The 14,709-nt window shown below is 42.8% G+C and overlaps 1 protein-coding gene across 2 annotated transcripts in view; it reads left to right on the forward strand.

Annotated features, from left to right (window-relative positions):
- The first annotated feature begins 256 nt into the window (after positions 1 to 256).
- Positions 257 to 14,709, forward strand: part of ITPR3 (inositol 1,4,5-trisphosphate receptor type 3) — a 275,928-nt gene continuing 261,475 nt past the window's right edge. Inside the window, exon 1 of one of the 2 annotated variants that reach the window (XM_056557562.1) lies at positions 257 to 737. In XM_056557562.1, the coding sequence (XP_056413537.1) occupies positions 649 to 737 (89 nt within the window). In that variant the 5' untranslated portion in view covers positions 257 to 648. The remainder of the gene's footprint in view (positions 738 to 14,709) is intronic. The other variant, XM_056557561.1, reaches the window with a different exon arrangement.

Consider the following 14,709-nt stretch of genomic DNA (forward strand, 5'->3'; position numbering starts at 1 on the left):
TCCTGCAGAGCCGCACTCATGTGGATGTGTGCCCCACTCATCACGTGGTAAAATATTAGAGGACCCCCTTTTAGGACTTAGAAATGGTTAAGAACAGCTTCTCACACCCTGAACCATTGTTGACCAGCTGAATTCCATGCCAGCTCCTGACACTGACTGGTACTGTTTTATCTGTACACTATGAAGTCACTTAAGGCCGGGAATACCCACTTTCCGCCCAATGTATCTCGTCAAGTTATTGAAAAGTTTGCTTCCTGCAGGCCAGTCCAGTAGACAAAGCTGCTGTTTTCTTTGTGAGCATAAGAGCGTCTGAACAGTGACCTACTGTACCGCTACTGTACGCGGGCGGACGGGCACGGAGGGGGTTAATCCGGGCTCTGAGGAGAATGCCGGGGTGTGTCCGTACAGCAGACACTATTTGCATTCATGAAAACTTCCTGGTTGTACAGGTGAAGAGCAGACAGTGCGGGAGGAGAAGGCAGAGGAGGCTGAGCTCTGTGCTCAGAACGGGAAAACACGAAGGAGCTCACACAGCACTGGGCACAGGAGGCTGCCATAGACCAGCGGGCACCACCACACACTACTCCCTATGTGAGAGGGCGACCACAGGAGAAAGACGTCAGGAGAGTGCCCGGAGCCCGGCCAGCAATGAGTGAAAAGTCTAGCTTCCTGCACATTGGGGACATCGTGTCCCTGTACGCTGAGGGCTCAGTATGCGGCTTCATCAGCACCCTGGGGTAAGTGGGCACCACAGGCACCAAGCGTGTGCCAGGACAGTGCTCGGTTGTACAGTAGGGGAGCTCATGTTTTCTGAGCGGGGTGTGGACACAATAAAAAGACTTTAGGAGAGTCATAGTGATGTCATTGTATGGTATTGGTATGGCATTGGTAGAATAGGGATAGCTTTGGCATGGTATGCCAGTAGAAGCTTACTTTAAACCCACTTGACATGTATCTACTTCCTTTAAAATACAGAATATCATTTCTGGCAGCAGTTGTGGCTGGTTGGTATACTATGGATTTCTGCTCTATATCATATAAGTGTTTTCATGATCCTAATGCCCATTCTGAAAGTTCCAGTGTCCAAATCTGTAGAAAATTGCACCCCGCATGGTGAGCTTTAGTGAAAAAACCATGTGGTAGGGTGCGAATTACCATTGGTGTGTTGGCTGTGCCTACAGTCCATAGATTTACTTGCACCTGTCACATGACACATAGATCTAGGGGTTAAATCATGCATGTTTCATGAAAACAGTTTATACCTAAAGTGCTGGAAGTTTTGTGACAAAACCTTTCTGTACCCCCAGCATAGGGTCACATGGGTGCTCCCTGTAGGACTGGGGCACTGTACACTCCCAGCTCTTATGTCTCTTCTCCATTAAATAGCTTATAAAATGCTGTACATGGAAATGCAATAAAGGGATTGTTCGAGAGTATTGTAAAGTAGTGAAAGTATCAGCAACAAATATTATGAACTAACAGACCAACCATTAATGGCCAGTTATCCTTTACCGCTGTAGTATTGGTGTTTCGGTGGCCCTTAACGGTCTATGGTTACTTGTCCTGCAGCATACCTCTGCAGCCAGTCACTTGCCTCAGTGCCCCTTCGTTGTACCTGCCAGTGTCACCACAGAGGCCAGTGAATATATAAATATGTACGGCACGATGCACAAAAGGTAACCAAAGACTGATGGGGACCACTGAACTGGTAGGGTAAGGCTGGATTCACATTAGGCTAACTCAGTGCGTCCCCGGTATACATCAGCATCCCATCAAAAAGGCAATGGGGGTGTAGACTGCAGCACACTGCAGTGTGACAACATACAGGCCATTTAAGTACATGGGCCTTCTGCAGTTTCCCTTTTTTATCGAGTTACAGACGGCATTAACAAAGTGTGAACCCAACCTAAGTAATTGTTGATCTGTCTTCTGCAGTTACTTATATATTTTATACGCTCAGACAACTTTTTTGAATCACTACAGTCAAGCATCTCGCTGACAGTTTTTATTTCTTTTTAACTCTATTTCCTTGGATTTTATGCGTTTTATTTTAAGAAGTTTCCCTTACCCGGTGGAAATTAGCTTATTAAATTAAGTTTCAGTGTAGCTGTAGCCTTACCCTGCATATCTGTCCACTGTATGCAGCTTCCAATAGCAGTAGTCTGTATTGTGTCTTAGGCCCTTTGCAGATGGCTTGGAAAACTCCAGTGCTTATCTGCATGGTCCATGGACATAACCCGATTTCTGATTTTACTTTGTGTGTAGATTATTTCAATTCAGTGGAAACTGATCAATAAGTGACATAGCACTTTTTTCTGCACATTGGGAGAATAAACTAAGCTATGGTGTATTCCCATTGAAGATAATAAGGTAGAATTCTTTAGAAATATTCAGGGATCCTACACACCGATATCTTTGTGAAATTCCATTGGGGAAACATGACTTAAATGGGCACTCTCATTAAAACTAATTTTTGTTATTGCACTCATTATGGTAAATAAAACATCTTTCTAATGTACTTTGTTTAAAAAAAAAAAAGACGTTTTCTATGTTTTATTTGTGTTTAACCCCTTAACGACGCAGGACGTATATTTACGTCCTGTGCCAGCTCCCGCGATATGAAGCGGGATCGCGCCGCGATCCCGCATCATATCGCATCGGTCCCGGCGCTCATCAACGGCTGGGACCCGCGGCTAATACCACACATCGCCGATCGCGGCGATGTGCGGTATTAAGCCTTTAGAAGCGGCGGTCAAAGCTGACCGCCGCTTCTAAAGTGAAAGTGACCCGGCTGCTCATTCGGGCTGTTCGGGACCCCCGCGGTGAAATTGCGGCGTCCCAAACAGCTTGCAGGACACCGGGAGGGCCCTTACCTGCCTCCTCGGTGTCCGATCGGCGAATGACTGCTCCGTGCCTGAGATCCAGACAGGAGCAGTCAAGCGCCGATAACACTGATCACAGGCGTGTTAATACACGCCTGTGATCTGTGTAAAAGATCAGTGTGTGTGGTGTTATAGGTCCCTATGGGACCTATAACACTGCAAAAAAAAAGGGTTAATAAAGGTCATTTAACCCCTTCCCTAATAAAAGTTTGAATCACCCCCCTTTTCCCATAAAAAAAATAAAACAGTGTAAAAAAAAAAAAAAATAAACATATGTGGTATCGCCGCATGCGTAAATGTCCAAACTATAAAAATATATCATTAATTAAACCGCACGGTCAATGGCGTACGCGCAAAAAAATTTTGGGTCACTTTTTATACCATTAAAAAATGAATAAAAAGTGATCAAAAAGTCCGATCGAAACAAAAATCATACCGATAAAAACTTCAGATCACGGCGCAAAAAATGAGTCCTCATACCGCCCCGTACGTGGAAAAATAAAAAAGTTATAGGGGTCAGAAGATGACATTTTTAAACGTATAAATTTTCCTGCATGTAGTTATGATTTTTTCCAGAAGTGCGACAAAATCAAACCTATATAAGTAGGGTATCATTTTAACCGTATGGACCTACAGAATAATGATAAGGTGTAATTTTTACCGAAATATGCACTGCGTAGAAACGGAAGCCCCCAAAAATTACAAAATGGTGTTTTTTCTTCGATTTTGTCGCACAATGATTTTTTTTCCGTTTCGCCATGCATTTTTGGGTAAAATGACCAATGTCACTGCAAAGTAGAAAAATAAGCCATAATATGGATTTTTAGGTGGAAAATTGAAAGGGTTATGATTTTTAAAAGGTAAGGGGGAAAAAACGAAAGTGCAAAAACGGAAAAACCCTGAGTCCTTAAGGGGTTAAAAAAACTGCCACCAGGTGTTTCTCTACTTGTCCAGAACACATTCCCCCACCCATCTTTTGCACAGACTTTGGACTTCTGCTGGCCTGGCAGAAGTCCAAAATCAGGAAATGCTGAAGGGGGGGGGGGGGTGCAGCCTTATCCAATCATAGCTCATCTCACACTGAACTACTCTGGGCTGTGTGTAGCAGAGTAAGGGAGGAAGTTCTCCCCTGTATGACTTGAAATGATGTCACACCTGCTGGGTAATGCCCCTTCCTAATCTGTGAACCTGACTGAGCAGAAAATACAGAGCAATATCAAGGTAGAACACTAAAAAATAATAAAAATAAAGGCAGGGGGTGGTTTATCATGATGGGGGCAGTGAACTGGGAGGAGTATAAAGTTTAACAAGATCATGAGAGGTACTCTTTAAGGCTTTTGAGAATGGCCACACTAGGTAGTTATTCCAATAAAAGTTATATACAGTATTAGGGAATTGTTTATGCAATTAATCCTGTTATAGATCTAAAGGGTTATTCCTGCTTTACAGAGTTATCCTATCCTATGGATTGGAATTAACAAGATAACCACTGGAACTCCCATGATCACAAGAACAGAGGGAAAACTGTCCCCTGAATAAATGGAACACTGGATGCAGGAACCCTTAGTAAAAGAAGAGGACACAATAATTTAGCTGAGCACTGTGCCTGTTCTTTTCTACTTGTCTCTCCTCTAAAATCCAAGAGTGCGTTGTACAGATTTATGGAAAGTCTTATAGACTTTCTATGAATCTGTACAATACTCACCTGAGGAAAGCTAAGCAGTGCCAAACACCCTACTTGTTTACTGTATACGCCTGGTGACAGAAGACAAAAGAGTGTCATTTTGGCCTCTTTTCAAGAGGTATATGTCTGGGTTTGCTGTTTGGAATAGTGCAGAGAGTATAAAACTGCCAAAAAACTTATGTTACACCTTGCACTCCTGCCACTTCCCCTGTCTGTGAGCGCACTGTCCCCCTCTCCCCTGCTTCCGGTGGGGCTGGGATGCGCATCGCGGGACGCGCCGGCCTGCGAAACCCAGCCTGTCATTTACCACGCCCCTCTGCTGCTTCTTCCTCTGCCTCTCCGCTCCGGCGCGCGCGTCGGAGCTCTGAAATTTAAAGTGCCAGTACGCCCATAATTATGTGAAACACCTGATACTATTCTATAAGTCCCTGCACCTCCCACTCTTCCCTGCCGGATCTTCAGTGCCATTTTCCTGAAATTAAGCGTTCCATACTGTCTGTTTGCCTTGCCCGTGTTCTGACCCTTCTGCTACATTATTTGACTACGCACCTTTGCCGCCTGCCTTGACCTTCTGCTATGTCCGACTATGCCTATGCCTCATCCTACTGTACTTCGCCTCGCCCAGCTACCTGTGTGGTCGAGTCGTATCGAGGGTAGCGACCTGGGTGTCGCCGGCCGCAGCAATTCCATCCTGCCTTGCGGCGAGCTCTAGTGAAGACCAGCGGCACCTTAGACTCTGCTCCCCGATACAGCCCGTGTCATCAGCCACTCAGGTCAGTGGATCCACATCCAACATTGTGACAACTTATACTGCTTGTACTGAAGCTTGTGCCCACAGCAGTGAAACTTAAAGGGGTATTCCAGGAACTTTTTTTTATTTGATTATGCTACAGGGGCTGTAAAGTTAGTGTAGTTCATAATATAGTGTCTGTACCTGTGTGTGACGGTTTTCTCACAATTTTTCTGTGATTTTCACCCCACTATTTATTTTTAACAGCATACAAAATGACTGTTGTCTCAGATCTTTCCCAGTTTGCAATGCGGCTGAGACCTGACTCACTAGTCAGCTGATGACAGGGAGCCTGTCTGCATCAATAGGTGGAGTGATCCCTTAGTGGGAGAGAGATAAACTGCAACTAATGCAACAGCTGTAGGCACCCTGATTGAAAACTACAGGTCTTTTGTTTCAATGGGTGGGGTGGCTGATGTGTGGGAGCGAGGAAAATGGAATTGTGGGATTTGTAGTCAAAAAAAGAAAAGTCAAACAGGAAATACAAGTTCACAAAAAGCTAGCCACAGTGTTATGGTAATCTCATGACATAGTCATTTAGCCTCAAGAGAAGCGCAGATCCTTCCTAAGCATGTCCATTACTGCCGGCAGGGTATGTACTAAAATCACCTTATGGTGGATAAACAGGATTTAATTGCTTTTGGAAAAATAGTCAGCTCCTGGCTATACTGCCGTGTCTGCAGCTCCAAACCTTTAACATATACAGTCATGGCCGTAAATGTTGGCACCCCTGACATTTTTCAAGAAAATGAAGTATTTCTCACAGAAAAGTAACACATATTGCAGTAACACATGTTTTGCTATACACATGTTTATTCCCTTTGTGTGTATTGGAACTAAACCAAAAAAGGGAGGAAAAAAGAGGAAGAGTAGTGCAGTTGCCCATAACAACCAGTCAGATCCTTTCTTAAATTTTTCTCAGGCCTCTTTAACCCCTTAAGGACCAAGGACGTACCGGTACGTCCTTGGTCCTGCTCCCGTGATATAACGCGGGGTTACACGGTAACCCCGCATCATATCATGGCGGGCCCGGCGTCATAGTGCGGCTAAAAGCAAAAGTAAAAGCTGCCGGTTAACTCAGTGGGCTGTTCGGGATAGCCTCGGCGAAATCGCAGCATCCCGAACAGCTTACAGGACAGCAGGAGGGCCCCTACCTGCCTCCTCGCTGTCCGATCGCCGAATGACTGCTCAGTGCCTGAGATCCAGGCATGAGCAGTCATGCGGCAGAATCGTCGATCACTGGTTTGCTATGAGAAACCAGTGATCAATGATAAAGATCAGTGTGTGCAGTGTTATAGGTCCCTATGGGACCTATAACACTGAAAAAAAAAAGTGAAAAAAAAAAGTGAATGAATATCATTTAACTCCTCCCCTATTAAAAGTTTGAATCACCCCCCTTTTCCAATAAAAAAAAAAACACAGTGTAAATAAAAATAAACATATATGGTATCACCGCGTGCGGAAATGTCCGAATTATAAAAATATATCATTAATTAAACTGCTCGGTCAATGGCGTGCGCGCAAAAAAATTCCAAAGTCCAAAATAGTGCATTTTTGGTCACTTTTTATATCATTTAAAAATGAATAAAAAGCGATCAATAAGTCCTATCAATGCAAAAATGGTACCGTTAAAAACTTCAGATCACGGCACAAAAAATGAGCCTTCATACCGCCCCATATACGGAAAAATAAAAAAGTTATAGGGGTCAGAAGATGACAATTTTAAACGTATTAATTTTCCTGCATGTAGTTATGATTTTTTCCAGAAGTACAACAAAATCAAACCTATATAAGTAGGGTATCATTTTAATCGTATGGACCTACAGAATAAAGGTAAGGTGTCATTTTTACCGAAAAATGTACTACGTAGAAATGGAAGCCCCCCAAAATTACAAAACTGCGTTTTTTTTTCAATTTTGTCGCACAATGATTTTTTTTTCCATTTCACCGTAGATTTTTTGGGCAAAATGACTGACGTCATTACAAAGTAGAATTGGTGGCGCAAAAAATAAGCCATCATATGGATTTTTAGGTGCAAAATTGAAAGAGTTATGATTTTTTAAAGGCAAGGAGCAAAAAACGAAAATGCAAAAACGGAAAAAACCCCGGTCCTTAAGGGGTTAAATATGAAAGAAGCAAGCTGATTGGTTGCTAGGGGCAACTGCACCACTCTTCCTTTGCACAGATTTTGATAAATATCCTTCAATGACCCCAAACATATGTCAAAAAGCACCCAGAAATGGATGGCAACAAAGCGCTGGAGAGTCCTGAAGTGACCAGCAATGAGTCCAGATCTAAATCCCATTGAACACCTGTGAAGAGATCTTAAAATTGCTGTTGGGAAAAGGCACCCTTCCAATAAGAGAGACCTGGAGCAGTTTGCAAAGGAAGAGTGGTCCAACATTCCGGCTGAGAGGTGTAAGAAGCTTATTGATGGTTATAGGAAGCGACTGATTTCAGTTATTTTTTCCAAAGCGTGTGCAACCAAATATTTAGTTAAGGGTGCCAATAATTTTGTCCAGGCCATTTTTGGAGTTTGGTGTGACATTATGTCCAATTTGCTTTTTCTCTCCCTTTTTTGGTTTAGTTCCAATACACACAAAGGGAATAATCAAAATAGCGTATTTTTGGTCACTTTTTATATCATGAAAAGATTAATAAAAAGCGATCAAAAAGTCAGATCAATGCAAAAGTGGTACCGACAAAAACAGATCACAGCGCAAAAAATTAACCCTCATAGCGCCCTGAACACGGAAAAATAAAAAAGTTAAAGGGGTCAGAAGATGACAATTTTAAACGTATCAATTTTCCTGCATGTAGTTATGATATTTTTCTGAAGTAATACAAAATCAAACCTATATAAGTAGGGTATCATTTTAACTGTATGGACCCAGAGAATAAAGATAAGGGGTCATTTTTACGGAAAAATTTGCTACGTAGAAACGGAAGCCCCCAAAAGTTACAAAATGGCTGTATTTTTTCAATTTTGTCGCACAATGATTTTTTTCCCCGTTTCACCGTAGATTTTTGTGTAAAATGACTGATATCATTACAAAGTAGAATTGGTGGTGCAGAAAATAAGCCATAATACAGATTTTTAGGTGCAAAATTTAAAGAGTTATGATTTTTTTAAAAGTAAGGAGGAAAAAACGAAAGAGTAAAAATGGAAAAACACCCGTTCCTTAAGGGGTTAAGGCTAATAAAAAACGAGAAAAAACAACAAGAGGTGCGCCCCTAGTGAGGACCGTTTGATGGTAGTGAAAGTGTAACATAAAGATGGGTTCTTACCCCTAAGTGTTGCGCTTAGAGCACAACACCTGTAGTAGCGTAGAAATCACGGGACACCGCTGCCACGAGGAACCACCCGGTTTGACATCCGTCAGTCCGGTAGTAGGCAATGAAAGGAAATATGTAGATAGATTCCTCTTAGAAAGGCGCTGGTACCCAAGGATGGAGATAAACTTCTTTATTGGCAACGCGTTTCGATCCCGAACCGGGATCTTCGTCAGGCACGGGGTTAAGGGGAAGCTAGCTTAAGATATTTAAGATATAGATTAGGGATTGACCGATTATCAGTTTGGCCGATATTATCGGACGATATTCACGATTTTGGACATTATCTGTATCGGCAATTACCTTGCCAGAGACCGCCGCCGCTGCCGCTGCCCCATTCCGTGCTACTTCTGGCTCCAGGGTCCGTGCTACTTTTGGCTCCTGCTGCATCCTGCACTATTGCTGTGCGCTGCGCAATGACGAGTGACGCCCTCAACGCGATTTCACCGTCAGTGCGCACAGTGACAGCTCAGTACGCCGCCGGAGCCAGAAGTAGCGCGGACCCCGGAGCCAGAAGTAGCGCGGACCCCGGGAACAGGTAATTATAAAACCGGGGATCGGGGAGGCAATGGGCCAGCAGCGATGGTTGTACTCAGGACTGGCAGGGGGTGAGAAGCAGGCGGTGGTTTCTGGCCAGAAGATAGGCAGGGGGGGGGCAGCACCGGTGGTGATGGTTGGACTAGGGAGGACCCCAGGACAGGCAGGGGGAGAGAAGCGGGTGGCGGCGGTGGTCTCAGGCCCCGCAAAAGCCGCTACAGTCCATTGATTTAAAGCGCCTGCATTAAAGGAGTAGTCCAGTGGTGACTCAGAGGTGAGCAACTTATCCCCTATCCGAAGGATAGGGGATAAGTTGCAGATCGTGGGAGGTCCGACCGCTGGGGCCCCCTGCGATCTCCTGTACGGAGCCCCGACAGCCCGCGGGAAGGGGGCGTGTCGACCTCCGCACGAGGCGGCGGCCGACACGCCCCCTCAATACAACTCTATGGCAGAGCCGAAGCGCTGCCTTCGGCAATCTCCGGCTCTGCCATTGAGATGTATTGAGGGGGCGTGTCGGCCGCCGCTTCGTGCGGGGGTCGACACCCGCTATCTGGGCCGAGAGCTGGGGCCCCGTACAGAGAGATCGCAGGGGGCCCCAGCGGTCGGACCCCCCCGATCTCAAACTTATCCCCTATCCTTAGGATAGGGGATAAGTTTTTCACCACTGGACTACCCCTTTAAATCATTGATCTGCAGCGGCTTCTGCAGGGTCGGGGGTGGGGAAATAGCCGATAATATCCGGAATATCGGTATAAGTTATCGGCTATCGGTCTCAAAGTTCACTGATTATCGGTATCGGCCCTAAAATATCAATATCGGTCAAACCCTAATATGAATGACAGGAAAAACTGTGCATATATATATAGTGTTTATACAGGGTACTGAGAGGTAATAAGACAGAATTGGAATATGTGTGTTTTGGAAAGTGTTTAGATGTTAATATTCTGCAGTGCAACCGCACAGTGAGTAAACAGTGAGTATTCCACCACTATTTAACTAGAGCACTGCACAATGAGTTTAGAGGGTGCGGTGCTGAGATAGTGTGACATAAAACATATTTACATAGAACTATGTATTACTGTATGTCTGCATTTCTTTGTGCGTTAAGGGGTTATCTTGGACTTTAAATTGGTGGTTTATCTTAAAGGGATATTCTCATTTTAGAAAGTTCTCTATTCACAGGACTAGAACCAGCAGATGGGGACCCTCACCAATCCTGAGAACGCATGAAAGTGTAGAGTCCCCATATAACTTCCCTGTTCATAGTTTACACTACTCTAGCGATGCCAGCCTCTCAACCTGCTTGTAAACGTTTATACTAGGGTACCGCAGATGATCAGTTTAGCATCAGTTATATCGCTGATTTATCTGCCCACACTAAGTTAAATAAGTTATTCTAAAACAATACTCCTATTTTTTTTAGGTTTTAACATTTTAATTCAGTTCATTTTACATAGGTTTTTTGTATGTATATTACAATGTTTCTGTGTCATGTGTGACTCCTCCCCCTTTAGTGTGATCATTAATTGCTTTTTTGTCCTTAAAATACCACTGGCCTGTATTTCATTGTATTAATTTAATCTGGAAGGGGTTATAGACCCAGAAACACATTATGCATTTTCTTAAATAACCTTTGGATGGAAGGCAACTATGTTTATTCATCAGCGATTTTGTCATAGACCCAGGGATTTCTTCTTCAGTAGTCCAGAGATAAGAGGGTAGCCTTAATGTTGTCTTTTTGGCATTGTGTAGACCCTTTGGAGAAGGCTGACAGGCTCAGCTTGGATATATTTAGTCCAGGCTTTTTCCCTTGTATAAAACTACCTTGGACCTTCCCACACTTCCTGGTCTCTTTGAGGGACATTTATCAATGTTTGCTTATGTTTTCCTTTTTTTTAGTAATTTTTTCCTTACTTTTTTTTTTGCTTATGTGTGACTTATTTATCAACTGGTTTCAGCCTGTTGATAATTTTCTTTCACGTAAGCAATTTTTCCTTCTTTACTTTGGTAGTAGCTTTTTCTGCTCCATGTTTGAGCTGGAGTAAATTTAGTCAATTTTTAACCCTGTTGCGACTTTTTTTTTTTGCGCAGTTGCGACTGTCGCAGTTAATAAATACCAGACTACCCGTAGTCCATTTTAAAATTATTACTACGTAGTTAATTTTTGGAAAACTTGCTTTTCTCACTTTCCAGTCAAAAATCGCGTAGTCGCAGTTGCGACAATTTTGCAACAATTATAGTAAAGAAAACCTGACTAAACCCGTTGATAAATGTCCATATTTGTTACTAAAATCAGAATTCCACCAACAGGCAGAAGGCAGGATTGTGCAGGGGCCAAGATTTAGGGCTTTTTCATTGGTGATTTAAACAGTGAAAGTGTAGGTGCAGCACATAATATTCAGTGAATCCCAAGCGTTAGTATCCCCTTTCTATTGTTTTTGATTCACTGATCATTATTAACTGTACCTTGACACTGTTGAAGCTAGTCCAGGTCCCTTCTGCATGTCACAACCGCATGCACTAGCTGTGGCCACTAGTGCAGCATGAAAGAGCACCCTTAAGATTCTGGACAGGAGTTTTCCACTTTATAGCAAAATTCTTAAGCATATTATATAAGTAAGGAGATGCCTTGTACACAATTGCGCCTGGAGTGCTCTGTAATATTGATATAGGAAGCATTGCCACCTTGCAGTGGTCCCGTCCATAATATTACCTTGCATAATGGAGCTTGTGACCATGCTCCACCCTCCGCATCCTCCACTGAGTCTGTATATGCCCATGGAGGACACTGAGGGAGAAGTATGGTCACATGTCCCTCCATGCTTAGGCATATTATTGACGGGATCGCCGTTCACACTGCCGAGCAAGTTGGCAGCAAGTGGGGCTTTTTATATCAGCCCTACAGATTGGAACTGAGGAAGAGGGGGTCCCACCCCTTGAAACGCGTAGTCCGTTACTTTTAACTCATCTAATAAACCACACATCGATTTTATGATTTTATTTGTCCGCATTGGTTATTTAGCACCTTAGCTAAACCCACCGAGACAATGTATTGGTCTTAAGCCAGATGTAGCCATTAGAGAGCAGCACATTGATTTCAATGGGAACAGTCAAATTTCAGGACAATCCCTGATTGCAGGAATTGTTCCCAGAGAAATGTGATGCCACGAGTGTTTGGCTACTTTTTACCCTTATAGGGGTATTCACAAGCAGCAGGTATTTTTGGGTAGAAATGATTGTGACTGAAAAATTACTTTTATCAATAAAAGAGGGTTGTTTTGGTAGCAAGCACATCAGTTTCAGCCAGTTCCATTCAGAAATTTCTGCAACAAATTCTTCCATAGGTAAAACCAAACTTACCATCCTTAAAATATGTTAACTGGAGTCAGGGGGATAGCTGCCAGCTTAACAGTCATTGGTCCAACAGTTATCTGATGTTTATTGCCTGCTTCAGGCCATGAGACCCTAGAAATACAGGTCACACAGGTCTGTCCTAGTTAATACCCTTTAGGGTTATGTACTTTACTGGATAATTATGATGAAATTGTCTAGCTGGCTGACCATGATTAAGAGCTCCTAAGGCTTTAGGCTGTGTTCCCACATTTGTGTTTAAGAACTGCAGAGAAAATACAAAAAAAAAAAAAAAATCATTTAGAAACAGTTTTCTTTATAATGAGCAATCTTACAAGCCCACCAATGCTGATCACATTGTATAGCCAGACTTTAGCACTCTTAGAGGGTTATCTGGCAGGAGTTTTTTTGTGTGTGAACTATGCCCATTCTGCAATACATAAAAGAATAAAAGCTCTACTCACCTCCAGCGTTCCCCGGTGAATCCTCTTCCTGCTTTCTGGGCCAAATACATCATTCTGCAGCTCAGCGTGGAAGTGTGACATATTGGGCCTGGGTGTTCTATCACTGGCCTCAGCGGGACAATGCTGTGGCCGGTGATACGCTGAGACTCATTGTCCCACAGGAACAGGAAGAAGACAGGGACCGGAGGACGGGACAACACCGATATTGGAGCAACGGGGGAACATAGGAAGATGAGTTAAAGTTTGTTTTGTTTCGTTTCGCAGCACGGGCACAGAGGGATGATAAAAAACAACACCATAGTACTCCTTTAAGGACCACGCAGCAAGGGCATACCTGTACACCCAGTGTTCACAATGGGTTAAAAAACTTTGTTATTTTTTTTATTTTTTTTACAGCATGTCAATAAGTTCACGACATAGATATCTCATTGCATATATATCGCACATTGCATGTCCTCTAGCGGTTAGGCAAATTTACATTATGGTCCAACCTGTTTCAGGGTAAAGCACAGTATGTTGAATAACCTGTTTCACAAAGGCATTTTGGTATACGTCTGAAATTCGGATGTAAATTATGGAAGAAACCTCTTCAGTGTCTCATTAGTATTTTGTCAGTATTTCCAGTATTTCCTGTATTCATATTTCTGATAGTCCAATAATCCAATACTGATAGGAGTCTTCATCAGGATTTGAATTAAAATGTGAAAACCAGATGCAGATGAAATACTGATGACAAACTGATGCAATATGGATCACTTACTAATACATCCATTTTCCAGCTCTAAATTGGTTCAAAGAAGTGCATTTTGTGTATAAAAATATGTGCGTATTTTAAATGCATTAGTTTCGTATTATGGTTTACAACAACTGATGTAAGGGTGAGTTCGCACTGTGTTTTTGTTTCCGTTTTACGTATACCTTAACTGATGCTAAAAAGTATGCTGCCAAATGCTATACAGCTAAATCTGTTTCCAATTGGTTTACATTATCAACAAAATACAGATTGTAACATATACATTTTTATGTACAATAGTTGACGAAACTAAATTCATGCATACAGCAAAATTAATTGTACTGTAATGGAAACAGTTAACCGTAGACAAGAACCCAGCCTAGTACAGATGCACAATACGTTTGTTGGAAAAGCAGTAAAGCAGAGTATATGAGTTACTAGTTTCAGGTTAAAGCAGGCTGTTTTTGAGACACAGATATAGGTGCCATAGCTTTATATATACAGCAGACAGGTGAATTTCAGTAGATTTTTGCTATTAAACAATAGAATATACAGTAAAAACATGTATTTTAAGCTGTGTATCCTCCAATGCATGAGTATGCCGTACTTCCTACGTGTAAGGTACAATGCTTTCTTTGTGATCTATATTTACTAGCAGCAGAAAGGTATGTTCAACTACGCTTCTCTTCTCCTTATTTGGCACCTAGACTGCTGGTAAATTCTTAGTGGCCTCTGTATAGTGGTGCCATGGATGTCTCTTGAATGGGTTAAGAAAAGTTCTATGTATGTGCCTTGCAGATAAAGAGAGGAAATGAAGTTGGGGGGGGGGGGGGGGGGGGAGCAGGAGACTGTGTTCCTTGTCCTCACACTCAGTCATTGGTGTAGGGATCAGCAGAAGCCATTTTTGTAAAGTGAAGTTTTGTTGCTCATAAGAA

The sequence above is a fragment of the Hyla sarda genome, chromosome 2 (genome assembly GCF_029499605.1).
Source record: "Hyla sarda isolate aHylSar1 chromosome 2, aHylSar1.hap1, whole genome shotgun sequence".
In the NCBI taxonomy this organism is placed as follows: domain Eukaryota; kingdom Metazoa; phylum Chordata; class Amphibia; order Anura; family Hylidae; genus Hyla; species Hyla sarda.